Source organism: Manis javanica, chromosome 13, assembly GCF_040802235.1.
Source record: "Manis javanica isolate MJ-LG chromosome 13, MJ_LKY, whole genome shotgun sequence".
In the NCBI taxonomy this organism is placed as follows: Eukaryota; Metazoa; Chordata; class Mammalia; order Pholidota; family Manidae; genus Manis; species Manis javanica.
In genome coordinates, this window is record NC_133168.1 from 1,440,084 (window position 1) to 1,467,295 (window position 27,212).

The window sequence follows — 27,212 nt, forward strand, 5'->3', positions numbered from 1 at the left end:
ACTCTGCGCTTCCTCTCTGCGCTTCCTGCAGTTGGTTCCTACGTTGTCTGTGTCCTGAGCAGCCCGTTACATCAGCACGAGATTCTCATTACAAGTGCTGACGTCTCGGTTTTCACAAGTTGGAAGAGTAGTACTTGCCACATGGAGTCTTTATTCCGGCCCGGCCGGGAGTGGAGCCAGGAGCCGCGGGTCCGTCTCAGTGCCTCTGGGCTCCCCGCGTGTCCTGGGATTTGCCCAGCGCCTGAAGCTGGGGGACCCGGTCTCTGACCGTGGCTGGCGCGTTGGCCTGCTAGGGCTGCTCTAACAAATTGGTTTTCTTGAGTGGCTTAAACAGCAGAAGTTTCTCACCACGAGGAAGTTAAAGTAACCAAGTCCAGGTGTTGGTAGGACTGGCTTCTGAGGCCGCTCGGCCGCCCTTCGCTCCGTGTCTTCACGTGGTTTTCCTGTGCGCCCTACTCTCCTTGTGAGGACACCGTCATGACCAGGTTTTAACTTAGTCGCCTCTGTAAAGGTCCTGTCTCCAGATGGGGTCACGTTCTGCAATCCTGGGGGTCAGGATGTCAGCAGGAGTTTGGGAGGGGACACAGTTCAGCCCTAGCGCCTGGCTGCTGGGACGAGGAGGGAAGCAGCCAGGGTCTGAGATAAGCCCGTAACCCATGGGAAGTGCAGTGTTTTTCTTCGTGACATTCCTATGAAGTAAGTAATATTACTGTGCCTCTTTTACAGATGAGAACATTTGAGGCCCAAACACAACTGAGGCAGGGCTGCCTCTCCCACCGTGTTGCCACACCAGGCTGCTTACCATCAGCCTGTCGAAGCTTTAAGCCGGATTTCTCTTTAGATATGATCTGCTTGATGGAGGACAAACTTCTGACTAAAATTGAGGGTCTGAAATTTTAGCACACAACCGTAAACTTTTTACATAAAATAATAACAGTAGAAGTTAGTCTTTCTCCTCCAGAAACGTAGTGACTTGCATATTAATGATCATACTAGTACTTTACTAATATTGATTTAAAACTTGATGGGAATTTATCAATTGGATAAAAGTTACTGGTAAAGTGAAAATGCCTTTACTAATATGAACCTCTGTAAGCCCCTTTTTCAAACTTCTGACAGGATATTTTGTGTTGAGGCCAGATTCGTTTTATTTTGGCTACCCTTATTTGTGAGTATTGCGTAGTTTCCAAACAAAGCCTAAATTCTTAAGAACTGAAAGAAAAGTCTTTGTCTTGCTTTTGGAAGCATTTGGTGTGCAGGAATGACCCCTATAAAAGCCCTTGCCTGCCTTTTATGAACAGCATGTATGAGGAAACGACCTCTAAGAGGAGCCGGAAACCACTGATGGGTTATCTTGCTTTCAAACTTGTCACACAAAATGAGCAACAAACACTTTTGTTGTGTGGAGATACATACTTATAATATGTCACACATAATAATACATCATTATTATCACTTGAAACAACACAGGAGAGCTTTTTTCTAAAAGTACCGTTAATGTGCAATCTTATGTTAGTTTCAAATGTACCTCACTATGGTTCAACAGTCCCCAGAATCAACTTAATACTGTGATTTCAAATTATTGTGCCCTTTCGTTCTCCTCCCCACCCCCACCCCTCCCCCAGGGTAACCTCTGGTCATGTTTCAGTGTCTGAGAATCTGTCCAGTAGGAGAGCTTTTAAACTAAAGCACAATCACAAGATGTAGGAACCTGAACACGTTTAGGTAATAATAGCAACAGATCTTTGCTTTTGTTGTTAGAGCTCTAAGAAGAGTTCTCTATCTTTACATGACATATGGAAAGGGGAAAATTGAGCAGGGGAAGGTCAGGGAACATCCTTGGTTTTAGAGTGTGGATTTATTACGTACTTGTAATTCTTAACATTCATAACATTAAATATTTTAAATATGGATTTGAAGATTTTCCAGATAAATAGTTTGGCTCTTGGTTTTAGTTCATTCACATTACTTTTACCCTTATCAGATGAAAAGTGAAACAGAACCTAATTAGAGTTAAAAACAAAACTGCCTACCTTTCTGAAGCCCACCTCTCATAGGTGATTCCAGTGTGACGAAGTGGCTTCTGGACAACTGTTTCCTATGATCCTAGTGTTTAAAGAAAAATGCTCTCATAACAAAAATACGGGAAAGTACTTAAGCTGATCTTAAAAACCTGTTTGTATGTTTAACCTGTGTCCCTTGTATTGTCTTGGGGCCTACGAAGTCGTCATCCTTTGACTTGAGTAACAAAAGCAGCCGGTGGAGGGGTACGGTTGCAGGGAGGAGTAGGAAGGCATGAGGGGCCCAAATCTGTGCTTCACTGGCTCTTACCTGGAGCTGGGGGTTGTCTGACACGCCCACGCCCAGTCTGTCACCAGTTATGTCACTTTCACCTCGACCTGTGCTTTGAGTCCATCCACTGCCCCCATCCCCGCTGGCAAGGCCTGCACCACCATGTTCCCTCGCCCGGGTGCCTGCCGAGGCCTGACGGACGCTTTCCACTGCTCCCCACAACCCTTTTCCCACTGGAAGTGGTGACCTGTTCGGCTCAGCGCTGTTCCCTTCACATCAAGCTGTGTGCCTTGCTAAATGAATGGATATTGTGTTAATTAAGGCATATATCCTGTCTGCTCAAAATCCTCCTACATTTCCCACCACACTCAGAATAAAACTCCAAGTCCAGCTTCCCCTTGGGTCCCTTCCCCACGCCCACTTTCAGCCACGCTGACTTCCTCACTACTCCCCAAACGCACCTGTTTCTCTCGGGTTTGAAAGGTCTGTGCCCTATTCTCTGGCTCATGTTTGCTCATCTATCAGAATGCAGTGTAAGTGTCACGTCCTCAGGCAGGCCCTCCCTGACACTTCGACCTCAGTGAGGCCACCCTATGCTATCTCTTCACAGCACCCTACACTTTGGACTCCGTAATTATTTTTACACCAGGGACTGTGTCTGCCCGGTTCCACTGCAGGCACAGCTCCTGGCCCAGGCTCATGGGTGTGTTTGAACCCGTGGACCTACCGGTGCAAGGCCATGTTCCCCGGGCGGCTTAGCCACACCACTCGCCCTGGTAGGGACCTAGTTTCCGCCTCTGGGCTCAGGAGAGTTGGGAGGTGAGGTGGGGAGAGCGGGATGGCCCTGCAGGAGGAGGGAAGGGGGTGTGGATGGGAGGAAAGGCGTTCCGTCTTCCTGGCTCAGGTCTGTCACCTAGGCCCCTGCCAGCATGATCACTTGCAGAAATCCTAGAATGGGATTCTTTTAAAATGACTTCTCACGTATCAGCCACTTATCAGATCCAATACGAATTGACCACTGTGATTGGGCCAGTATTTTTAGTTCTGTATACACACATTAATTATATGGATCATGACACAAATTAAGATTCTAATTAAGAAGAGAAATGCTGGTAGATCAACCGTGAATTTATTCTTTTATCTTTGAGAGAGGCCTTTTTTTCTTTTTTCCTTTGGAGAAACCTGATGAATAGAGCTTGGTTTGGGTCTTCAAGCCTGCACTTTTCTTAGATTCACCAACACTGAATAGTAGGGTTTTTAGAATTGAAATGGGCAGGAGAGGTTGAATAATCAAACTCCCTCCAGTTGAAAGTAATAAGACCAAAGCACGGTGGCTGATGGCTTTTCCAGGGTCACAGCAAACAAGCGTGAAGCAAAGTGGGAACCTGCCAGGCCTTCTGTACGCAGACCAATGTGTCCCCCATTGAATTATACACCAGCCGGTGTCTTTCAATTAGCATAAAGTGAAATTCCAAGTCAGCAGTTTTTTTTTAGCATTGATGAAGTTGTCATAGTTCTGTGATCTTTTTTAAAGACAAATTTTACCATTTGCCATTCAGAGGTCCACACACCCCCTGCCTGGCCACAACTTGCGGCCACCACAAGCCCTGAGGAAAGGCCCAAACCGCGTGGGGCCTTCGCAGATGCAGGAAGTAGGAGCAGCGGCTTGTTTGCCATCTGTTAGCAAAAGGGAAGTGGGGTGATTCTAAAGCCTGGCCACCTGTTTATAGTGGACATTAGAACTTTGCATAGTGTGTTTAAATACGGGTGTGTCAGGTACCTGGCAAATCCATTTCTCGCCGATGTGGGTCCCTCTCAGGAGCTAGCATGGGCCCACTGGGAGGCCGACGCGGCTTCCTGAGTGGGACCCGCCGGGTTCCCTGCCGCCCCAGGCAGGGGGCAAGTGTTTCCCCCTCCTCCCCTCCCTGCCCGCGGCTGCCTCGGGCCGGGCCGGGAGCGGTGTGTTCCTGCTTACTGGGTCTGGGAGCGTTTCCAGACAACTGCGAAGTGACAGCAAAGAGAAAGGAACAGCCAGAGAGCTCCTGCCGGTCCCTGCTGGCCCAGGAGCGCAGCCCGACCCTTTATTCCCGTTTTCGGAGTGTTTCTAGCGTGTCACTTCCTCTAAGCAGAAACAGCCTATGCTGCCAACCTTTCAACTGTCACGTTGAATCCGAACTGGCCCGCGGAGTCCAGAAAGACCGGGGCCGCAGACGGGGCGGGGCACAGCCTCCGGGTCCCTGTCGTCCCCGGGGAACTGCTGGGGTCCTTCGGATCGCGATCACCCGCAGACGCGCAATAAATGAGACCCGATGTTCTATTAACACTGTCAACCCGTCGATGGCCTCGGGCAGGTGTCCTCGCGGTTTCCTTACCAGGCGCAGGAGGAGGTCGACCGCCCGTCCCCTCACAGCCCCGGGGACCCTCACTCCGGGGCCCCGTGCGGAGCCGCCCCCGCCCCCGCTGGCCCCCCCTTCCCGGGACGCGGCGCGAGCCGCGGGGCGCGAGAGCCCAGGACCCTGACCGGCCCTGCGGGCGGCCCCGGCAAGCGTCCGGAAGGCGGCGCGGGGCGGCGGCCACGCCCGGGAGGGACCTGCTCTGCGGCAGCGCGGCCGGCCCGAGCTAAATAGATGCTGATGAATGCTAATGTATGCTAATCGATGCTAACGAGGCGCGGAGGGGCCTCCGCGGGCCGCGCGCCGCCGAAGCCAACACCCCGCGGGACTCCGGGCGGCCGCCGGCGCCGCGCCGCCTCCCTCCGCCCCCGCACGGGGCGCCCACCGGCGGGAAGGGCCTCCCGGCCGAGGAGCCTCCTGGTGAGTCGTCCAGCGGCGCCCCGGGAAAGCGCCCCGGGCCCGGCCGGCCCGGCCCTCGCGGTCTCCGAGGCCACGGGCGCGAGCCCCGCGCCGCTCCCCGCGCCCTCCTTCCGGCGCGGCCGCGGCCCCCGCCCCGAGGGACCCCTGCCCCGGGCGCCCCCTCGCTCCCGCGCCCCCTACTGCCCCCCGCCGACGCCCCGAGGGGAGCGCGCCCCGCCGAGGGAGGGTGCCGGGGCCGACCGGCGGCTGTCGTCGCCCCCGAGCTGCGGCAAGTCACGGGGAAGCGTTCCGACCGCAGTGAGTCAGGAAGAGACCCGGGCGTCTGTCACCCAGTTCGTCGCAACATCCTCTGCCGTTGAGGCGCTTGTGGTGGAAAGCGGATCCTCCGCAGTTACACACGTTCCCCGACCCCAGCAGGCGGTCGGGAGTGCCACGCGGAAAACTTTGTCCGGGGCATGAGACGCACCCCACACCCAGCGTGGCACCGAGGTCAGGGAGGCGCCCCAGCGCAGGGCGTGGGTGGTGGGGCAGCCGTGGGTGTGCCCTGTCCCTAGGTCCGTCCCTGTCCGCTAGCAAAGCTCTCCCCTGGGGCAGCCCGCCCTCCCCACGTGTGCGAAGCTCCCCGGCGCGCGGCCTCCGGGGCCTGGGGCTGCCGGAGCGGACCGCCGGCTCCCTGGGCCCCAGAGGCGAACCAGGGCCTGGAGATCCCTGGACAGGGAGGCTGAGCTGGAGACCCCCTGGCTGCCCTCGTGCCCGCCGTGCCAGGGCTGCTCGCTGGTTTTCTGTTTGCAAATCGGTCACGTTTCACTTGGAATGGAAAGGATGGGGCTGTCTCGGGAGCGGCCTGGGAGTGAGGAGGGGAGGGGACCGGGCGCCCCCTGGGGACCCCAGCCTGCCCTTCCCTCCCCCATTCTCCTCTGTCCTCGGTTCTCCAGCCTCTTCTCTTCCCGCCTTCTCTCCAGCAGCCACCTGCCTCTGCCTGCCTGCTCCCCTCCCTGGGAGCCCCAGGGGCCTCCATGGCTTCACCAACCCCTGCAAACCCAGCACATGCCCACTTTGAGAGCTTCCTGCAGGCCCAGCTATGCCAGGAGGTGCTGAGCAGCTTCCAGGGTCTGTGTGGGGCCCTAGGGCTGGAGCCTGGCGGCGGACTGCCCCAGTACCACAAGATCAAGGCCCAGCTCAACTACTGGAACGCCAAGTCGCTATGGGCCAAGCTGGACAAGCGAGCAGGCCAGCCTGTCTACCAGCAGGGCCAGGCCTGCAGCAACACCAAGGTGGGTACATCGTGCCTGAGATGGTGCTTGGGGAGGGGGTATGTGGAGGGAGACAGGCACCGTGCCCACACGGCCTTGTGTTCGCAGTGCCTGGTGGTGGGTGCTGGGCCCTGTGGGCTGCGGGCTGCTGTGGAGCTGGCCCTGCTGGGAGCCCGTGTGGTGCTGGTGGAGAAACGCACCAAGTTCTCCCGACACAATGTGCTGCACCTCTGGCCCTTCACCATCCATGACCTGCGGGCACTCGGCGCCAAGAAGTTCTATGGGCGCTTCTGCACGGGCACCCTGGACCACATCAGTGAGCACCATGTGGTGGCCTGGAGGGGTGGGTGGGTGGGCCCGGGCCTGTCCCCAGGCCCGTGCGGGCTGCTGGGCTATCCATGGGGCAGGGGGCTCAGGACTCAGGCCCAGCCCTGTAACTGGGCAGCTGGGCGGTGCCATCCCTGAGACCTTCTGCCCTGAGCGGGCACACACAGGCAGGCTGCCCCTAACGCCTTCTCCCTTCCAGGCATCCGGCAGCTTCAGCTGCTTTTGCTGAAAGTGGCTTTGCTCCTGGGGGTGGAGATCCACTGGGGTGTCACTTTCACTGGCCTCCAGCCCCCTCCCCGAAAGGGTAAGTACGTCTCTCTCAAGGACATCTTGGCCTGTGAAAGAACTGGGGTGGGTGGGCATCAGCTGAGCTCCCCCTTTCTAACAGTGTGGCCTTGGGCAAACCCTAAGCCCCCTTGTGAGCCTGGAATACTTGCCCCCTTAGCCGCCGTCCACAGCTGTGGCGAAGGTGTATTTGGGAGACGCCACCTCATTGCTTTTTGACCTAGGACGCCCTTTACACATGTATTTAACTGTCTCACTGGCTCGTCCTGAGCAGACAGGGACCCCTTCCGACTCCCACACCTTTGTGCCCTCACACCCTCTGCCCCAGGGAGCGGCTGGCGGGCCCAGCTTCAGCCCAACCCTCCAGCCCAGCTGGCCAGCTATGAATTTGCCGTCCTCATCTCTGCTGCGGGGGGGAAATTTGTCCCTGAAGGTAAGCGACCCATTCCCTCCAAGAAGCCAGCACCCTGGGCTCCTCCTGGGCCTTCTGAGGCGGTGATACCCTGTCCTCCTCCACTACCCACCCGCCTCACATCTAGGCTTCACTGTCCGAGAAATGCGTGGCAAACTGGCCATCGGGGTCACAGCCAACTTCGTGAACAGGCGGTCGGTGGAGGAGACGCAGGTTCCCGAGATCAGCGGCGTGGCCAGAATCTACAACCAGAAGTTCTTCCAGGGTCTGCTCAAAGCCACAGGTCAGGGCCTGCCACAGGGCCGCTCCCCGCCGGGGTCTGCTTCTTCCCCTCCCCTGCAGGCCCGCCCACAGTCCCGGGAGTCCCACCCTTTGCCACCTTTGTGGCCTTGGCAACAGAGAACCTGGGCCTGGGGTTCAGCAGGCACAGCCCCACTCAGCCGTCCTGTGTGACAAAGCTTGGAAATCTGTCACAAGGCGCATGGACTGGGCTTTGTGATCCCTTAGATGAGCTTTCACTTGACAGCACGTGAACTCAGGGTGAAAGCAGCCCTTGAAGAAGATGCCCTGTGTTTACTGTGGCTGCGCGCGCCCCAGATGAGCACGCAGGCTGTCCTCCACCCCTGTGACCCCGCGGTGCAAGTCCCCACCGCCGGCCACCCCCGTCTCTTTGCTCCGCGTCCTGAGGCCTCCTGGCCTGGGACAGATGGTCCTTTGTGCCACCAGGACTCATGCCCTGTGTCGGGGACACCTGCTGCCGTCTGAGCTGTGATCTGAGTGCCCAGAGGCCAGGCACAGCTCGGGCTGGCAGAGGTTTGCAGAGGGGATGCGTGGTAAGGAGACCCATGTGCCCGGTCCTGTCCCCGCAGGCATTGATCTGGAGAACATTGTGTACTACAAGGACGACACCCACTACTTTGTGATGACAGCCAAGAAGCAGTGCCTGCTGCAGCTGGGCGTGCTGCGCCAGGTGGGCGGGGGACCGGGCCCGATGGCCTCCCCAGTGGAGGAGCCTCTGCCCTGACTCCATCCCAGCACGTTCCCTCCCTGGGGATTCACATGGCAGCAGTGGAGTCACACTGTGCGCCTGTCCCCTTCTCAGCCACGGGCCAAGTGCGCGCCTCCCAAGGGCAGGGTTTCTCCCAGTCTCGTTTGCTTACTGGCTAGTCCCAGTGCTCAGAGAGGCGCCTAGGGTGTAGAAAGCTCCCAACAAGTGTTTGCTGACAGAGCTAGCTGCACGCCTATTGTGTGTTGGGTACCGTGTTGCCAGCTTTACTGCTCTCAGGTATGTCACCTCTGACTGGCCAGGAAAGTGAGGCTGCTGGGAGTTCAGTGACGTGTCTGCAGCGAGGGTACCATACTAATCATACGGCCTTGGGCGCGGCAGGGCCCGGACTGCTGGCTGTTTTGTGAGTGCCGAAAAGCGGCTGGAGCCTGGAGGCAGAAGGGTCCGGTTGGAGGCCCAGCCCAACCTGCAGCGGCTGTGTAGTCTGGGGAAGCCCCTCTTCGGGGTCTCGGGATGTGCACCTTCTAGACGCAAGGGCGCTGCCCAGGGGCCCTGCTGGTTCTAGTCTGTGGTCTTGTAGGACTGGCCGGAGACCGACCAGCTGCTGGGCAGCGCCAACGTGGTGCCAGAGGCTTTGCAGCACTTTGCCCGGGCTGCTGCGGACTTCGCTACCTGTGGAAAGCTGGGGAAGCTGGAGTTTGCCCAGGACGCCCACGGGAGGCCTGACGTCTCTGCCTTCGACTTCACCAGCATGATGCGGGCAGAGAGCTCTGCGCGTGTGCAGGAGAGGCATGGTGCCCGCCTGCTGCTGGGGCTGGTGGGGGACTGCCTGGTGGAGGTGAGGGGGTCGGGTGTCTCTGATGGGGGCAGGGCTTCCTGGCGCGTGGGAGAGGCGGGGACTCCTTGGGAAGAGGGCAGCTCAGCCCGTGGCTGAGGGAGGAGGCCGCCTCGTGGGAGGCCGGGGTGAACGAGTTCTGCTGTGGGAGGACCTGAGGGCTGCTGGGTGGCCGAGGCGCCCCCTTGGCTGCGACCTGCGGGTACCCGCCGAGCCTTGGCTGGATGTTTGGGTGCTCCCTGAGTTGTTTCCAATTGTTCTGACCCTGCAGCCCTTCTGGCCCCTGGGCACTGGAGTAGCCCGGGGCTTCTTGGCAGCTTTTGATGCCGCCTGGATGGTGAAGCGGTGGGCAGAGGGCGCTGGTCCCCTGGAGGTGCTGGCGGAGCGGTGAGGCCTGGCTTTGGAGACGGGGCGGGGACAGGGCTGGCAACAGGACAAGGGTCAGGAAGAGGGCGGGGTGCCAGGTGAGTAGATGGAGGCATGGGCCAAAGAATAAAAGGCCTGATGCTTCTTGAGAGGTGGGTGCTGAATGATGCCCCCACCCCCAGCGAGAGCTTGTACCAGCTCCTGTCCCAGACATCCCCAGAAAATATGCACCGAACCGTGAGCCAGTACGGGCTGGACCCCGCCACCCGCTACCCCAACCTGAACCTCCGGGCTGTGACCCCCAATCAGGTCAGACCCCCGGCGCCCCACAACGTCCCAGGTCACCTCCCGCATCCTCAGGCCTGCCCAGTCACTGCCCCCTCCGGGTGAGCCCATCCCAGGGGCTGGGGCCGTGTGCAGTCCGCCTGCCTGAGTCTGAAAGGGCTGCCTTAGGTCCGCGACCTGTACGATGTGCTGGCCAAGGAGCACGTGCGGAGGGACAGCGACAAGATAGACGCGGGAAAGCGCCTGACGGGTGAGCGGCCTTCCTCCAGGGCCATGTCCAAGCTGACCGGCCTTTAGAGCGGCGTTGGCCGCCGCAGGCCCGGCTGGGCCCTGAGCCCTGTGGGGTGGGGGTGGAGGGTGTCTTGGAGGGCGGAGGGGCCGCGGGGCATTCAGCCGCAGCTGTCGGCCGGGCTGTGTGAACATATTTCTGTGTCTTAACAACTGTTACCGCGGTGGCCGCCCAATGGCCACCTGACCCCTTCCAGCCTCACAGGCCCCAGACCAGCCTTTCCTCTGAGCCTCTGGGCCTCCCTCTGCCCCACAGTTTGGAGGCTCTGTCTTCTCTGTGGCAGCAGGGACTTCATTCACCCCCAACCCCCCCACACACACCCGCCCCCACACCCGTCATCCCTAAAGGGATGTGTTCTGAGGAGAACACAGGGCTGGAGGAAGGGCTGCTGACTGAACCCGGGGTGGTGCCAGCGGGGCAGACCCCTGCCCCCTCCTGTGCACATGCCCCTGCTCCCTGCCCCTGCCCAGCTGTGGGCTGCAAGCCAGGGCCTCGGGCACAGCACAGCCTCCTCTCCTAGGGGCCCAGGAGGAGCTGCTGCGCTGGTGCCAGGAGCAGACGGCCGGGCACCCGGGTGTGCAGGTCGCCGACCTGGCTGCCTCCTGGGCTGACGGGCGGGCCCTGTGTGCCCTGGTGCACCGGCTGCGGCCTGACCTGCTGTGAGTGGCAGAGGGGGCTCTCCTGCCTCTGCCCCTCCCTGCACCGCAGGCCGAGGCGCTGTGGGCGATCAGCGGGTGGGAGGGGGCTCACCCAGCTGGGTCCCACGGGACATGCTTGCTAAGGACCCTTCTGCCTGCATCACTGCCCCGCCCTGGAGACAGCACTAGCCCCTGGCTCTACCTGCCCACCTGCCCGAGGGTCCTTGACCGTCAAATACATCCAGTGGGAGAGCTTCCCGAGTGGCACAGGTCCCCAAGGCCAGACAGCCGCGGGGCGGTGGGGGGCTGGTTAGCAGAGAATAAGCCCTGCAGGCCGCCCCCTTGGCCTTCCCCCAGCCCCTGCCTGCTGCCTCCTGGGGTCAGGCTCTGGCCTCCCACTGCCTCCTCCCTGACGCCCCGCAGGGAACCCTCAGAGCTGCAGGGCCTGGGGGCTCTGGAAGCCACGGCCTTGGCGCTGAAGCTGGCGGAGCGGGAGCTGGGCCTCCAGCCGGTGGTGTCCGCTCAGGCGGTAGTGGCCGGGAGTGACCCACTGGGCCTCATCGCCTACCTCAGCCACTTCCACAGTGCCTTCAAGAGCATGCCCCACAACCCAGGTGACCTGGAGGGTAGCCTGGGACCAGGGTGGGACGGAGAGGTGTGTGAGGGACAGGGGAGAGGGCACCCTCTGGGGGACACCTGGGGGAGGGACTTCTGGGCTGGGGTGCAGCTCTCTGTCCAGGCGGTGCAGTCCTGGTCTCCTGTCCACGCTGACGCTCCCCCTCTCCCTGCAGGCTCCGTCAGCCCCGGCTCTCCGGGCACCCCCAGTGCTGTGCTGTTTCTCGGCAAACTCCAGAGGACCCTGCAACGGACCCGGGGCCAGGTGGAGAGCCGCGCCAGGGCTGGGGCCGGGCGGGGGTGCCTGGGCTGATGGGGAGGGCTCCGGCCGCAGGGCCCCCGCTCAGGGCACGGGACTCGTTGCAGGAGAACAGGGAGGATGCTGGCGGCAAGAAGGCTCGCCTGGAGGTGAGTGCACACGGGGTCCCCCGCCGTGTCCTGTCCCCCGGGTCCCACTCCCCACCCCAGGCCCTGTAACTCCGCACATCTGCTCCCCAGCTGCCTCTCACACCTGAGCACTTACATTCTTAGGTAGAGGCTGAGACCCCCACTTCCGAGGGGCCTCCTGTCCCGGAGTCCAGTGTACCCCAGGTGCCCCCATCCCCCAGTAGGGAGGTAAGAAGGGGTCCCTGTCTGCCACCAGGCCTGGGGAAGGGGCAGGGGCCAGGGAGAGCCCTGCGGCTGACTCGGCCACCCGGGGTGCTGCAGGCCGGGGCCGGGGCCCTGTGCGCCCTGTGTGGAGAGCGGCTCTACGTCCTGGACCGCCTCTGTGCCGATGGCCAGTTTTTCCACCGGACCTGCTTCCGCTGCCATGTCTGTGAGGCCACGCTGTGGCCAGGGGGCTACGGACAGCACCCAGGAGACGGTGAGCAGGTCTGGGCACCTTCACGAGGACTCTGGGCCTGGCCCTGCCAAGGGGGCGAGGAGCTGGAGGGTGGAGGGAAACGGGCTGGGCACGGGGCAGAAGCACGGTCAAGAGGGCACTTGGTTCCCCTGAGCTCGGGGACTTCTCTGTCCCCCCGAAAGCCCCAAAGGTGAGGCTCTAAGGAACCAGGTCAGCAGAAATTCACTGGCAGATCTGGAAATCCTTTCACCCCCACCTTCCCTGGTAAACTGAGTATCTGGGCATTGGGCGCCCTACATCTGACATGCCCTTCCCCTCCACCCTTCCCAGGACGTTTCTACTGCCTCCAGCACCTGCCCCAGCCAGGCCTCAAAGAGGACGCCAGTGACAGAGGCCCCGAGAGGCAGGTAAAGTGGGGAAGTGTGTGTTGGGGGTGCGACGAGGAACTGGTCTCTCCGAGCCCCACAGATTTCACTGGGGACCTTGGATGCCCCCCTACACCAGGATGAAGCCCTGGGCAGACAGAGGCTTCTGTCCCGTTCATGTATGGAGGCCCCAAGTATCCAGAGCGCTGCCCGATGCTGCTCAGTAAATTGCACGTGTGAACTAATGCTGGGGCTGCAGTGGGCAGCCTCCAGCCCACAGTGGGCCGGCCACTCAGCAGAGCATTGTGGCTTTTCCAGGGCTCCCCCACACCGTCTGAGAACAGCATGCCATCGAGCCCCTCGGCCCCCACAGCTCCCCAGGAGGGGACCAGTCCTGTCCCAGGGCTCAGCCAGTCCGCCCGTCGGCTGATCCGCCTTTCGAGCCCAGAGCGCCAGAGGCTGTCGTCACTCAGCCTCACCTCTGACCCGGACCCAGACCCTCCACCCAAGCCGCCCCGCAGCTGCCCTGCCTTGGGGCACCAGGCCCTGGAGGGCAGCCCTGTGGGCTGGGGCTTGGCCATCCCGATCCCTCAAGGTAAAGCTCTGCCCAGACCTGCTGACCAGGGTGGGGATGGGGCAGGCGGCACAGAGATTCCTGTAAGGGGGATGCTGGGGAATGGGAGGGGAGGGGGGTCCCAGGCTGCGCCTGCCCCTCTGCTCAGTTCTTAAGGCAATGGAGGCGGGGGAGTCTCCGTCCTCCAGCGAAGAGGAAGAGGACGCCGGGGAAGAGGTGGCCTTGGAGCCAGATGTGGAACAGGTGAGTGGCAAGAACCCGACCACCTCCTCCCGGGCCAGCACCAGGTCCCCCGCCTCGGCCCTGGGGAGCCCACCAGGCCCCTCCTCGGGCACTTCGCTTCGGCTTCTCACTGCTGACTCGTGTCTCTAAGTGTCCACCTTCCATACCAGGACCCACCCCACCTGCAGCCCAGATTCTTTTCAGTGCCTTCTAAACAGAGCCTGCGAGCCCCTCCCAAGGGGCCAGGCCCTGCCCCTCACAGACCTGACACCCTGCCGTAGACCCTGCGGACCCTGGCCAGGGACTGCGGCACCCTGGACAGGTACCCGACCTGGCGTCAGTCTCTGCTGCGCCACGCCAGGGAGGAGGAGGTGAAGAGGTTCTCCAAGGCCCAGGTGAGGCCCCGGAGTCGGGACTGGGGGACCGGGGTTCCTCTGGTGCCATTCCTGAGCAATCTGACTCCAGCGCCCCTGGTCCTGTGCCCCTCAGGCCATCCAGAGGCGACTGCAGGAGATCGAGGCTGCCGTGAGGGAGCTGGAGGCCAGGGGCATGAGGCTGGAGCTGGCCCTGCGGAGCCAGTGCAGTGAGTGCGGGTGGAGGGGCCGGTCGGGACACCCCCCTGCCCTCGGGCATCGTCCAGTCCCCTGCCATCTCTGGGACGGCCGGGCTCCAGCTCACAGCAGGCCCCCTTCTCGTGCCCAACCACTGCGACCCTGGCCGGAGGCCCCCCAACACCCCACTCCGTCTTCTTCCTCCCTGCCAGGTTCCCCTGAACAGCAGAAGGCCCTGTGGCTGGAACAGCTGCTTCAGCTGGTTCAGAAGAAAAACAGCCTAGTGGCTGAGGAGGCTGAGCTCATGATCACGTGAGTGACAGGGGTGGTAACGGCACGTGAGCCAGGCCCCCGGGCACGGGACAGCTGTGCCCATTCTATCCCCACCCTCCACAGGGTGCAGGAACTGAACCTGGAAGAGAAGCAGTGGCACCTGGACCAGGAGCTGCGGCGCTACATGAAACGGGAAGGTGGGTGGCATGTGGCGGGCCTCGCACAAGCCTTGTGACCTCAGATACTGACCGGACCACATGGTCCTCTGGTCTGAGCTCCTCTGAGGCAGTTCAGGAGGAAGCCAGCTGATGGGGCTCCAAGCCCCATCCTTCAATTCTGCCTTCAGCCCAGAGCTGCGTAACTTGCGCTTTTACCAAGATTTCCTTTATACTAAATAATCCTAGAAAAGCACCGGTGCTGAGAAACCTAGTCCTACAGCTGAGGTCACGGGACTAGGGGTGCGGAGGTCATGGGAGCCAGGTCAGGCTGCGTCTGTCCTGCCCCCCGCCCGGGTCTCTGCTAAGTTTCGTCTCTTCCCTTCAGAAAGCCTGAAGACAGCTGCCGACCGGCTGGCGGAGAAGCAGGTGCTGAGAAAGCTGCTGGACGTGGTCAACCAGCGGGACGCCCTCATCCGCTTGCAGGAGGAGCACAGGCTCCGGGAGCTGGCCTCAGGGCCCGGGGCCCAGAGCTAGAGGGGTGCCAGCTCCTGCTGCCCTCCCTGCAGGAAGCCCTCACCCCAGGACTCTGCTGCCCTGCTGCTGGGCTGCCTGGAAAGGGCCTCCCTGGTTACAGTAAAGGTGCTCTGCCACAGACGCCTCGGGCTGCCTGTGGGGAGGTGGGGAGTGTGCAGGGAGGGCAGACGTGCAGAAGCTCCAAGCCAACACTGCAGACAGCCGCACGGAACAGGGCCCCAGCCACTGGCTATGGAAGGAAGAAGGTGGAGCCACGAGTCCCAAGCTTTATTGTTCCTTAGCTCTGTGTCCCTCCTGCTGCCCGGGGAGCAGGGTGGCCTGGGACCCTGGACCCAGGTCCTGGGCCTCCCTCTCCCTCCGCAGCACATGCTGGAGCTCAGCCCGGGCCCTGCATAAACCTTTGGCCTCTTGCATGTGGACGAGGCAGGCTGCGCCCGCCCCCAGCACCAGTCCCATACCAGGGGCCCAGAGCAGTAACACAGCTTCCCTGGACCCTCGCCCAGCTGCCAGCACACCCAGCAATGCCAGAAGGAGCAGCCCTAGTGTGGCCGTGTACCCAGCGAGGGCGGCCCACCGGCGAGCTCGAGCCACACCCAGGTCCAGCTCTGTCCAGGCTTCCCTTAGCACGCTGATCGACGGTGGCCTCTCTGCTGGGCCTAGAACAAGGCAGGGCAGTGGGGCAGGAAGGGGAGGGTTAGGATGAGGGGTAGCCTTGTGGTAGGGGAGGACCAGGGGAGGGGGAGGGGGACTCACCGTGGACAGGGCTGGGATTGTGCTGGGGGGAGCTGTGTCTCACACACAGAGTAGCCATCAGGGCCTCATGGTCAGACAGAGGGCTGCCGCTGTGAGGGTCGTGGCCAGTAGTAGTTTTGAGAGTCTTACAGGAGATGTAGAACCTAGAAACTGCCTAGGAAAGTAAGGACCAGAGAGAAACGTATTTGAGGGCCTTTTGGCAGAGAACCCGTTCCTGGCTTCTGTCCTCCAGCCGTCAGGGTGCTCGGTACAGGAGCTGGACAGGGCCAAGGGCCAGCAAAGGCTGGCAAGGGGGTGAGGGCACTTTGGGGGTAGAGGTCTGACCTTATAAAGCACATAATCGATGCGGATGCCAAGGCGAAATGGCTCCAGCTCGCGCCGGTTGACATAGCAGTTCTCGGGTACCATGGTACAGCCTTCTTCAGAGCCCTGGGTGAACAGGTGGCTCGCACTAGGATGAGGGGAAAGGAGGTGGCAGGGTCACTGGGGTGTGGTGGGCAAACAACTAGGCAAGTGCTCACCCTGAAGTCCTGGGTCTCGAGGTAGGCGTCATGCAGCCCCGTCCACTCCTTCAGCAGGCGGCAGCCCAGGTCCTTCGGGTGCAAATTGAGGTCCCCACACAGCAGAACCACGTCAGCTTTCCTGGACGTGTGGCTGGGGAACCAGGTTGGTGAGGCAATAATTCTTCCCTCACCGGCTCACCCTGCACGTGGGGCTGTGGCTGCCCCTCAGCCCCGGGGCCCCATCCCGCTTCCCTGCCAAGGCCAGGCTCACACACTGGATGAACTGGGCCAGTTCCCAGGCTTGGGCCACACGGTGTGTCAGGTAGATATCCTTCTGTCGATTGTACTCGGCGTGGAGCTGGGCAAGACAGGTAGGACCATTGCAGATGAGACGCGTGATCCCGACGGCAGGTCTGAACCGAGGTGCGCCTGCCACTCGGCCTGACGCTCAGTTAAGACAGGGGTGGGCCTAGCCTACACCCTGAGGAGATCCTGCCCCACACCTCAGCCCAGCCTGCAGCCCAGGACCAGGCCGCCCGACGCCGGTTCCACTCACGTGGGTCACGTAGGCGTTGAGCACCAGTCCGCTCAGCTGGAGCACCAGCAGCCCCACAGCTTTCCCGCAGAACCAGTCGCCGTGGTGGATCTGGGGGCGGGAGGGGATGCCTCCTTCACCTCGTTGTCGGTGGGGTGAGGGGAAGGGAGGGAAGAGGGCAGGCTTACCATGTAGGGGTAGCCATTGAGGGTGTACACGTGCTGGGTCAAGTCCTGGACCGGGTGTTTGGAGAAGACGCAGAGGCCACTGCCAATGATGCCGCTGAAAGCCACGCCCTCGTTAACAGAAACGCAGGGAGAGAAATCCCCGTCCCCTCCCTCGTCTCCCAGCGCCTAGCAGCTATCTTTTACTTTGTGCTGCTCAGACCTGTCCCGGAAAAAAGCTCAAACAGCCTTTGAGGGAAGACAGGGCGGCCTGGCAGTGCGGCTGCAGCGGGCGGAGGAGCTAGGATCCTCCCGAGCCCGCCCCCTCCCGTCGGGAGAGGACGCGGGGGCGAGGGGTCGGGAGCAGGCCCGACAGGGCGCCCCACCTCTGGAAGTAGTGTGCGGCCGGGTAGATGGGCGACAGCTTCTGTCTCAGGTAGTGGAAGTCCTGCTCGCTCCACACCTGCGGGCAGCGGTGAGATGCCAGATGCCCGCCGGGCGCTCCAGCAGGGGCGGAGCCCCGCCCGCGCCCCAGCCCGGCGCCCGCGCCCCGCGCAGCCCCACCTCCTCCAGCAGAGCCAGGTCGAAGCCCTCCGCGTTCAGGAAGTCTCCCAGGCGCCGCAGGCGGTCGGCGCGGCGCCGGCTCAGGTAGGGGATGTCCCTGCGGACGGGCGGGCCGGGGAGGCGGGGCTGGGCCGCGCTGCGCCCTGCAGCCGCGCGTCCCCCGCCCCGGGCCTGAAGTGGGCGGCCCCCTCCCCAGGCAGTGGGTGCGCGCCCCGGACGCGAAGCGCGGGCGCTCTCACCAGCAGTTGAGGTTAAAGACCCTCAGTCGCAGGGAGAAGTTGGGCCTCATGGCGGGGACGCCGCTGCCGGTGGCCGGACGGCTCTGCTCGGCAGCTACGGCCGCTGCTGGGCGCGGGCGGGCGGCCTCCTCCCGGGCGGCGCGCACAGGTGGCCGCGACCCCCGAGCCCCGCGGCCCAGGCCCGGACCGGCCCCCGCGGCACCCGGCCCACCGGCCCGCTGCCTCCGAACTGGCCGCCGCCAACCCGGAAAGGCGACGAAGTAGGCCGCTGACGGGCGGCGAGGGCCTCGCGGAGGCCCCGGGGAGGGCGGTGAGCCCCTCGAGCCTCAGCCCGGCTCTCCGCGCCTTTTCACCGAAGCTGGTCCCAGGTTGCTGCCGTCCGCCCGCGCTCCCCCTCCTCCGGCCCGGCGGCCCAGCAACAGGGCCAAGTGGGCAAAAGGAGGCCGGGCCGTCTCCGCCCGCCCCGACGCCGGCCCCGCCCCTCACCGGCCACCCGACGCTGGCCCCGCCCCTCACCGGCCGCCCCTGCCAATGGCCCCGCCCCTCGTCGTCCGCCCGGACGCTGGCCCCGCCCCGCTCACGGCTCTGCCCGCCCCCTCCCTGCGATCTACGGGGGCGGGGCCGCGCGGTTGTCCGGGCGACGCGCACTGTTTGAGCTTGCGGGTGTCCAGACGTCGCATGGCGGGCCTGCTCGGGTCGGGGCCGTGCCGCTCGCAGGCTCCGCCCGAGCAGCCGCTGCGGGTGAAGGTGGTCGGACTCTTCAGGAGTTCCAGCTTTCAGATTGCGAAGGGCGCCGCCGAGGTAACCGCGCAGAAACCCAGGGCCGGCGGTCCTGCCCACACCTGCTGGTGGGCAGTGGGGGCGGAGCGAGAGGTGGGCCCCGCTGCAGCCCAGCGGCTGGGGGCGGCCACCTGGAGGGCTGCCTTTAGGTGGGTCCGGGCGGAGAAAGGTTCACAGGTGGGTGTCCCGCCTGCATATCCACACACTTCATTCCACATTAATTTTTAACTGAATTACAGATTTTTAAAATTCACAAGAAGATTTAGGAAGAGGGTTACAGTATAACCAGCTGATTTTTTACCAACTCCTTCCCCAAGTGGTATCTTTAAAAACTGTTCATTTGGGAAAGCTTTCCGTTGAATTTTCTGTAGCATTCCAACCGAATGAGGTGCTTCAGGGATTTCTTAACAAATGACCCACGTGCTGGAGAATCCAGATATTTCTTTGTAAAAACGTGGAATGATAACACTTCAAGCAACTAGGACTTTGACCAGGTCAGTAATGCCGCAGCACACCCACAGCCTGAAAGCAGGCTGAAATGTTGGAATGCAGAATTCAGCATGTCTTTGGGGTTTGCTCCAGAAATGCTGCAGTAGGATTATGCCAAGCTTCTCTCCTTCAAAACACCCTTAGACTCCAGCACCGTGCTTTATCCATGTTGGTGTCTCCCAAAGTAGCAAGCTGGTTACTTAACACAAAATGTTACCAAATGGAAAAAATCTTAATGTTGTCTTGCAGCTAAACCTGGAAGGGACTCTCCCTGCGCACCAGGTGAAACCTCAGCCTGGACAGAGGAGGGTTCTTGACTCTGATCGAGAAAGTATTAGCGAACGGGTGTGACGAGTGTAGGTAAGGAAGGAATTCATTAGAGCAAGAGTAGCAGGGAATGGCAGCTTCCAGGCAGGTGGCAGAGGGCCAGAAGAGCAGACGGAGGGAGGGAAGGGCAGCTCACTGAACTCCTGCTGGGCACAGGGCACATCCCCTGCCAACCCCTGAAGCCAGGGTCACTTGGCATCCAGTGTCTGCTTGAATCTGCACAGCCTAGGAAGTGAGCTCCTAAAACCCCAGGATTTGGGGAGCTGCAGAGCACTGGATGGAGTGAGATTATGTTCTGAGAACTTCCCAAAGCAGAGAAAGGAGACTTGGGCAGGCTGCTAAGGAGCGTGACCGTGCAGCTGCAGTCCTGTCGGGTCACCCAGGCCATGGGAACGTGCAGGCCCAAATCAGAGCTCTCCATAGCCCCTCCCTACTTACCTGGAGGAGGAGAGTGTGAAGACTTGTGCCTAAGTCTAGAAAATTGAATGAAATAGCCAAGTAACAAAGATGCTTACCACTGGGAAAGGGGCCCCTTATTAACCTCCCAACAGGCTTGAAAGAGCAGTAAGTTGAGCAGCAAGAAGGCTTTATCTAAGGCAAAGTATACACTCGAGGAAAGGGGAGTGCAGGTGCCTCAGAGAGGAGGCGCGTTCCAAGGCTTTGGATTTGTGTCTTTTAAGGATTTCAAGAATAGGGTAAAGGGCTGGGGAAGGGTGTGTAGGCTTGACATGTGGTCTCATGATGTCTGTCTCTGGTAAGAGACCTTATGACCTTATGTCACCACCCATAGTCCTCTAGATGTTCTGTAAGATAAACTTAAGGAATTTATCGATCCTGTTCTTCTCTAAGATAGTAGTGGCCCTCAAGCACCGGGACCATACCGCCCAGGACTGCTTGCTCTGCCTAAAGGTAGGGCCAGTTGTTGGCTAATCACCATGAACTACGTAGGAATCTTACCTCCCAACTCCTTGCTTTTTCAAATGGAATCTTAGCCTTAAGATGGAGTCTCTCCTACTCATGCTATGCTGTTTGTATCTCCGCATTTTTCATCACGGACAGGAAAAATTAATCATGATGCCTGTCCATGCCCCTGCTCAACCTCATTAAGAAGTTCCTGCCTTCTTGCCTGCTCCACGCCCACAGACTAAAAGGGAAGTTTGTGTTGATAATCGTGTTGGAAGTAGTAACTGTCAACCTTAAAACAGCCAGTTGTTTTACCAGCAAAGTACGTTTTCTTCAGGAATAGCAGAGGAACTGCAGTTTGGGACACACAAGCTATGGCAAACCATAGGCAAGTCTGGAGATCAAAGGAGAGGAACTTCACTTTAGAGAGAGAAGCAGGAAGTTGGCAGGTGCCGCTCTGAGAGGAAGGCCATTGGAGGACGGGAGAATTAAGGGTGGCGAGGTTTCTCACGGGCTGAGTCGCTGTGTTTTTTAATGGCTGAGCTTGCTGCTGGACAGAGAGAAATTCTTCCTTCCTGTGGCTGCAGTTGTAACATAGGCTTCTCCTGTTGGGAGTGCAAGGTCTTCCCGTTGGGGTGTGAAATTGGCCGTGAGTGCGAGGGCACAGGAGCACCCCCGTCTGGCCTCCTGACTCCATTTAAAAAGTTTACTTTATTCAGTTTCAGTTACTAATTCGTGAGAGAAGTTTGGTTTTCTTCAAGAGAACACGTGATGAGAAGTCTATGAAAATGATACACGCGTCACCAAAATAAGTAGAATTATGTACTGTTAGGTGGGTTGATGGAATCAGCAAAGTTTCATGAGTCAGGTTTCATTTAATGAGTTTGAGAGATTTTTTCCCCCTTGTTTTTCTTGGGTCCTTTTCTGAAAGCACATGTTTTCTGCCTCTGCTCCACGCTGTAGAGAAGGTGTTGGAAATTCTCTTCTGTAAAGTCCAGATATTAAATTATTAGGCCTTCAGGCCACAGGCTCTCAGTCACAACTATTCAGCCTTGTCCTTATGCAAAAGCAGCCACAGACAGTAGGTAAATGAATGGCAATATTTGTGAAAACGTAATTATGGACACTGAAATTTGACTTGCATATAATTTTCATGCATTTAATTACATAATTTCATGACATGAAATGGGATTCTTTTGAGCCGCTTAAAAACTAAAAGTTTTTCTTAGCTCTCAAGTCTTACAAAAACAGGTCATGGGACAGATTTGGGCCACTGGCTACAGTTCACCAGCCCCATGTTTAAGTCAAGAAAACAGTGTCTTTATTAGGCTAATAAGGTTAATTTTCCCTTCCTTCAACTTTTGCCTAGTATATAGCTCTATTTGAATATGAAAACATATCAATGTAAATTCAGTTAGTTCTATTTTAGTGAAGGTTCCTTGACTGTATTCCCAGCATGAACGTTTTTAAGGAATCCCAGCTGCCTAACTGACTGACAGACATTCAGATTTGCCAAGAATAAGTTACATAAATTCTACTTTGGATAGAGTCCTTTCTAGAACAAACACCAAAGTAGGGAGAGTGTACAACTAAGGAGGCTAGATTTGAAATCCGTTGGGCTCATTAGCTATTCCAGGTGGTCCCTCAGTTAGAACACGGTGGCCTCAAGCTGAGCACAGACACTGGGCTTGAGACGAGGACACACGCCCTTGGCTGGGTGCAGCCGTCCAAGAGGGAGCGAGCCCGGTCATTGTCGCCCTCCTCCGCCCCCCCAACCCCAGTCTGAAGGCGGGATGCACTCATGTCCTGGTTTCTCCTGCTTGGAAAACGTGCAGCCCTGGTGAAGCATGCCAGGCCGGTGTCCCCTTCAGGGCCCAACAGGACCTCCAAGCCCCGTCCTTAGTGGACAGCTGCAGCCGCCGGCTGCCACTCTTCCTGTCGGATGCACCTACTCCTCACACCTACTTAGGAAGGTGAGGCCTGGGTGTTATTACCTCGACTGTCTTCTCTTACTTGAGGAGGAGGCAGATTTTTGACAGGCACCATTAACCAGGAGGAATTCTCTCATACAGACAAAATAATATATGTTAAATCAAAACATGGCTCAATGTCTAAACCTGAACGTGTTTAGTATCTATATCCTTTTCTCCCAAGGGGTGTAACGACAGCAATGTCCTCTTGGTCATTCTCAATGTATCAGTGAATTAAAGTAATAATGTTTATTTATTTTAGTTAAAAGTATCTGTAGAGTCACAGAAGTTTAGTATGAGTTTAATTTAGGGAAAAACCGGTCCTAAACCAACAGGGCAGATCACAAAAGTATTGGCAGGAAGTCGTTTATTTGCTCCGTTGTTTATGCAGTTGCTGTGCGTGGGTGGTCCACTCCGAGCCGGATGCTGGGGCCAGTGGGGATACAGGGAAGCTAGGACACAGTCTTTGCCCTGAGTTTGCTTGTCCTCCAGGCCAGGAGACAAGGACGCCTAGCCCCAGTGAGGACGGGATGGGGGGTGACTCCCCGGGGGCAAACGCAGGCTCCGGAGGGGGCGGAGGGGCGTCTGAGCCCGGCAGTGTGCTCTGCCGCGCGTTGTATCCAACTTCCTGGAGACCTCACGACAACTGGGGCAAAGAACTTACTCTAAAATAATTATTCTGCTTTGAAACCTAGAGTCTGAAGAGTACTTATCCATCCAAGTTTGCAGACCCCGAAATAGTTCCTCTTCAAGAATTTGCCTGGGATCAGTATCTACAGGAGAAAAGACGGGTAAAGGATGTCTGGGGTGTGGGATATGAGCAGAATTGTGCTGGAATTGTTTATCTGTGCATTCGTTTGGAAAAGCTGAAGCAGTAATTTTAATGCAACTAGATTTTATTTCTCTAAGTTGTGTACTTTCCCTAAATTACTAAAGGCTGATTTTAAGACAAAGTGAAACACAGGATTTTCTTTTGGAAGACATGTGATAAGGGTAAGTTTTAAGTCTCTGTGGCTGTTTACCCCTGCTGGTGGTTACCCCTCTGTCCCTGCACGCCGCTTCCTGGGACACCCGAGCACGTGGGCTACAGTGGCCTGTCATTCTGCTTGGCCCTTACTCTGGAAGGTTTTGGGGGTGCTCAGCACAGACACACGGAAGGGCTTGTGTGGGGCTGTCGCCTAGAGGAGCTGTGACCGTAGGCACCAAGTTCCTGCAGGGCAGCCTTGTTCTGATGAAGCCCCGCTCTCTGCCCTCTGCCCTAAGTGCCCCTGGAGAAGCCTGGACCGTGGGCTGGCAGAGCTCTGCTTGTTCGCCTCCTGCGTGTCTTCCCTGGCCCAGGCCTGTAGAGGGCCCCAGTCCCGGTGTCCCCGTCTCACCCCGTCTCCCCACTGCCCCAACCAGAGCAGTTTGAATTGTCCGGTGCTTGGCTGCTCACGCATGTCCTGAGGCCCTGAGGTTATCTTGTGGATGGTATTGCTTTATAAGCACGCTACGCTCTCTGCTCAGTCACGTGAATGCTGCCAGATTGGGTCATGAATATCATTTGTTAAGCATCAAACTATTTTCACAGCCGCCATACATTCCCACTGGGATTCAGAAAGAACCGTGGCGCACACCCACATGTGCGGCTTGCGTGGCAGACAGCAGTCTAACGACTCATGTGCAGGCTGATTCTGGGCCGGCAGCTGCTAGGGTGACCAGTGGCCCCGTCTGCCTGGGACGAGGGGTTTCCTGGGTGTAGGAGTTCCCGCAATAAAGATGGGACGGTCCTCGGCAAACTGGGACAGCGGTCTCTGTAATAGAAAATGACACGTTCTTAGTTTTTGTCATCAAACTTGTGTAGTGTCTGTGAGGACGGCGCACTCCACGCCTGGAGAGCCATGACCTCACGTGTGGTTTGTGTCCCTAACTCTTCCCTGGTCCCACTACTGGAGGCCACCGTGACCTGCAGGGCACTTCCACGGCCTCCCCAGCCTGGGGCCCTGGCCTCGAGGTGCTTGTCTGCCTGCTTCTCTTGGGGGGCCTGCAGGAGGCTCCTGGGTCATGGCTGCTGCTGTCTTGTCACCTGAACGGTTGCTTCATTTTCAGGCCAGTGTTCTGTCCTCCTCCAGCACGTTGTGTCGTGTTACCTACGGGGCTTCCCAGCACAGCTGGGGTGAGGTCTGGGCTGGCCTTGTGTAGCAGCAGGACGTGGCACCAGCTGAGGGGTGGCTCCAGGGCCTCTGGAAAGCCTGGCTCTGCCCTCCAGAAAGGCAGCATCTTACTGGCAGGGGGCCCCAGAAGGCCCCAGAAACCGCTGGCTCCAGCCTGCTGTCTCGAGGGGGGGGGGTCTCCTCAGGGACGGAAGACACTCAGACGCAAGGCATTGACATTAGCCCCCCAATAAAGTGCACCTCCTACTGTATTTCTCCCCCCAGGCTAGTGGAAATACCCACCATTAAACTTTTCCCCCTTTTAAAGTTTTGTGTCCTGTATGGTGTAATCACACTGGCAAGTTTAAACATTCTGCAGTTCTCACCCGTGGGCTCTACCAGCGATTATGGGTCAGCATGAACAAGTTTATTCCTTTCCTCGAAGCAGAGTTTCAGAGAGGGCCGCGGGCCGCGAGCTATTGGATGTGAGATATGAGCGTACAGAATGCCTTGGAATTGTGCAAAAGCCAGAGACTGCATTTTGTTTTCAAGGGAATATAACAAGGATGCTGTACACACATTTTTGTTACCAGCCATCTATTTTCTTCGATTGTGCCATTTCCCAGATGACTTTTGGGTCGTTCATTGCTTTTGGGAGTGTCAGATTCTAGAAAATATTCTTAAATTCTTTTTGAGAGCAAAATTCTGAAAGACGGCAAAAAATACATTTTTTAAAGATTCAGGCCTAGAGTTGATCCTGAGCTCTGGCTGGTGGGCTTAGCAAGTTGGATTTCTCCCCCCTCATTACGTGTTTCTGTCCTTTTCCTTCACAGGAACTCAAGAATGAAGTCTGGGAATATTCTTCCTACGTGATGTGTTTTGTTAACGATCAGCTCCTGGGGGACGCGCTTGACCTTCAGAAATGGGCGCACAGGGTGTGGGATGTAGTCGATTTCAAGCCCCCTGCACTTTATGAGGCGCTTACTGTGGATTTTTCTGCTAAATTCTTAAGGGCCACCAAGGTAAGTGACACTGATTTTTAAAGGAAAGCAGTGATCTTTGGCCATCTGCACTGATGCGGCGTCACTTGCTGACACCCTGACAGGGGCCTTGAAGGGGCAGAAGGACGGGTCTTTAAGTTCTCAAGCCTCCCACACAGCTGAGAAGGGTCGTCCTGTGGCCGGGTCGGCTTGGCGCCGTGTGAACCACGCGTCTCCCCCAGCAGGCCGACCGCACAGAGGGAAGCCGCCTGTCCCAAACATTTCTGCTCCCCAGTCAAGATTCATGTGCATTCATCATCCATTTTAAAATAGAAGGATCCCCTCTGAGAAGGCTGAGCCTATCATTCATTCACCCTTAGTACGAAAGAGTTTAATTGATACTTTCTAACACCTGTGTGAGAGCCTCTGCCCTATGAGAACAGAACGTTTGAGAGGTGACATTTTAAAGTGTGACACATGGCTGCTGAGCACAGGACTCAGCCAGCTATAGCCCTGGGGAGGCTTCCAGGCAAAGGACAGTCACAAAGCGTAAGGTCCAGAGGGTGAGACAGACATGGCAGGGCAGGGGGATGGAATAGAGGCCCAAGTACTTTGTAGTTTTGCTCAGAAACTTGTAGCAACAACTGCCACATGCTGAAAGTCATCTCATGTCCATGGTGGCCATGCCCGTAGAGACCTGGGCTAGGCTCTGAGCCGTGGGAAGGCAAAGAGCTGGTCTCATTCATCACCTAACCACTGCCTCAAACAGAAGCCGAGACGTAGGAGGTGCACAGTGAGCGTCGACTAAACAATGCGCTTGGAAAAGGCTAGAGACACCGTGCGGGGAAGGAATGTGACATTCCCAGCAGTTAGTTCCCACAGGACAAGGGTCTGGGAGTGCCCGGGGTGCTCTGGGAATGGCAGGGGATGCGAGGAGGCCAGACCCAGTGAGAAATGGGCCTGGGAAGATGAGAGTGCCCGTCAGGGTTCTCGGGGCCCACGATACCCAGCCGCTCCGATTAACTTAAGGAGGATGGTGTGTATTGAAATGATATTGGTAGCCCCACAATTGACAGGAAGGCTGGAGAACCAGCTTCAGAAAGCAGGTGGGAGCCAGGGGAGGCCTGGCAGTGAGAAACACGGCCTGACTCACTCCCCAGGGCTGTGCAGGTGCAGGTGCTGCTGGCCCTGGGTTTACGCTGCCACCGTCCCCGAGCTGACTTCTCAGCCCTCCTTGCATCTGTCAGCCCCCGGAGGTGCCAGGCCCCCGGCAGGAGCACGTGACAGTGGAGCCCACCTCATAGCCCCGTACCCTGGCTCTCACAGGCTGGAGATGGGGAGTATGGCCCCTCAGCTTCTGCAGAGGGTGGTGGGGCCCTGTGCGGTGCTCCCCAAATAAGAAAGGTATGAAGATGTTAAGTAGGGAAAAAAACAAGCGGATCCACTAAAGAAAAGTTCGACTTACTGTCCATTCTGGACTGAATTAAGGAGTTAAATTTTCTTCAGAGGGAAGCTGATTCAACAGAACTTTTCAGAGAGGATGACGTAATCCTCTTCGCTTTTATGGAAAAACGTGTAGGGCTGTGCAGAAACAGGGTGGAGTGGGGAAGGCTTGGTGGCGGGGCGGCCGTCCGGGAAGCTGCTGTCGTCGCGCGGCTGGTGAAGACGGCAGCCTGAGTTGGAGGGGCAGTGAGGTGAGGGCCTAGATGCCTGAGAAAATCCTTAGGTCTTTTTGCACAGGGCTAGATTTTTCTTACCCAGGGACTTGCTTCCTTCTGGGTTGGAACAATATACTAGATGGTTATACCTGCATGCTTGGCTGCTAGGGGACGTAACCTGCATTGCATGCATTTGCTCTCTTTCCATTAGAATTCTCAGCATTATCTACTCTTGACAACCACACAGGCCTGATGCGCAGGAAGGTTAATGATGCCTG

The 27,212-nt window shown here is 58.4% G+C and overlaps 3 protein-coding genes across 13 annotated transcripts in view; 2 read left to right on the forward strand and 1 right to left on the reverse strand.

Annotated features, from left to right (window-relative positions):
- Window positions 1-4,872: 4,872 nt before the first annotated feature.
- MICAL1 (microtubule associated monooxygenase, calponin and LIM domain containing 1) lies at window positions 4,873-15,058 on the forward strand. 5 transcript variants are annotated; one of them, XM_073220800.1, is made up of 25 exons: window positions 4,875-5,105; window positions 6,068-6,379; window positions 6,467-6,674; window positions 6,885-6,989; window positions 7,299-7,403; window positions 7,510-7,665; window positions 8,252-8,352; window positions 8,969-9,226; window positions 9,495-9,610; window positions 9,772-9,898; window positions 10,043-10,124; window positions 10,684-10,822; window positions 11,225-11,415; window positions 11,593-11,681; window positions 11,783-11,824; window positions 11,948-12,031; window positions 12,125-12,281; window positions 12,591-12,667; window positions 12,944-13,220; window positions 13,348-13,442; window positions 13,703-13,816; window positions 13,911-14,004; window positions 14,185-14,284; window positions 14,369-14,442; window positions 14,789-15,058. In XM_073220800.1, the coding sequence occupies exons 1-25, from the start codon at window positions 4,950-4,952 to the stop codon at window positions 14,935-14,937; spliced, it is 3,408 nt and encodes a 1,135-aa protein (XP_073076901.1). In that variant the 5' UTR covers window positions 4,875-4,949; the 3' UTR covers window positions 14,938-15,058. The 5 variants fall into 5 exon arrangements, with proteins under 5 accessions (XP_073076903.1, XP_073076901.1, XP_073076902.1 ...); XM_073220801.1 differs by having other exon boundaries at window positions 6,071-6,379; XM_073220803.1 differs by lacking the exon at window positions 4,875-5,105 and adding an exon at window positions 5,520-5,594.
- Window positions 15,059-15,189: 131 nt separating this feature from the next.
- SMPD2 (sphingomyelin phosphodiesterase 2) lies at window positions 15,190-18,096 on the reverse strand. The gene is made up of 10 exons (XM_073220806.1): window positions 17,696-18,096; window positions 17,457-17,553; window positions 17,279-17,355; window positions 16,917-17,010; window positions 16,750-16,839; window positions 16,469-16,551; window positions 16,212-16,344; window positions 16,015-16,119; window positions 15,691-15,844; window positions 15,190-15,593 (listed from the first exon to the last, which is right to left on the reverse strand). The coding sequence occupies exons 1-10, from the start codon at window positions 17,743-17,745 to the stop codon at window positions 15,205-15,207; spliced, it is 1,272 nt and encodes a 423-aa protein (XP_073076907.1). The 5' UTR covers window positions 17,746-18,096; the 3' UTR covers window positions 15,190-15,204.
- Window positions 18,097-18,226: 130 nt separating this feature from the next.
- PPIL6 (peptidylprolyl isomerase like 6) overlaps window positions 18,227-27,212 on the forward strand; it is a 28,053-nt gene continuing 19,067 nt past the window's right edge. For 4 of the 7 annotated variants that reach the window (XM_073220809.1, XM_073220808.1, XM_017661026.3 and 1 more), the window contains exons 1-3: window positions 18,227-18,496; window positions 22,860-22,955; window positions 25,130-25,318. In XM_073220809.1, coding sequence (XP_073076910.1) covers window positions 18,227-18,496; window positions 22,860-22,955; window positions 25,130-25,318 — 555 coding nt within the window. Of the gene's footprint in view, window positions 18,497-19,355; window positions 20,201-20,223; window positions 22,168-22,859; window positions 22,956-25,129; window positions 25,319-27,212 lie in introns of those variants that run through there. The other 3 variants (XM_017661027.3, XM_017661025.3, XM_017661029.3) reach the window with 3 other exon arrangements.

Coding starts and splice junctions, on each gene's coding strand:
- MICAL1 (XM_073220800.1), top strand. CDS start 4,950: ATGCTAACGAGGCGCGGAGGGGCCTCCGCGGGCCGCGCGCCGCCGAAG. Junction 9,611..9,771: donor CTGGAGGTGCTGGCGGAGCG/GTGAGGCCTGGC, acceptor CCCCACCCCCAG/CGAGAGCTTGTACCAGCTCC. Junction 11,825..11,947: donor GCAAGAAGGCTCGCCTGGAG/GTGAGTGCACAC, acceptor TTACATTCTTAG/GTAGAGGCTGAGACCCCCAC.
- SMPD2 (XM_073220806.1), bottom strand. CDS start 17,745: ATGAGGCCCAACTTCTCCCTGCGACTGAGGGTCTTTAACCTCAACTGC. Junction 17,011..17,278: donor GCCGCACACTACTTCCAGAG/GTGGGGCGCCCT, acceptor CGTGGCTTTCAG/CGGCATCATTGGCAGTGGCC. Junction 16,840..16,916: donor TCAATGGCTACCCCTACATG/GTAAGCCTGCCC, acceptor TCCCGCCCCCAG/ATCCACCACGGCGACTGGTT.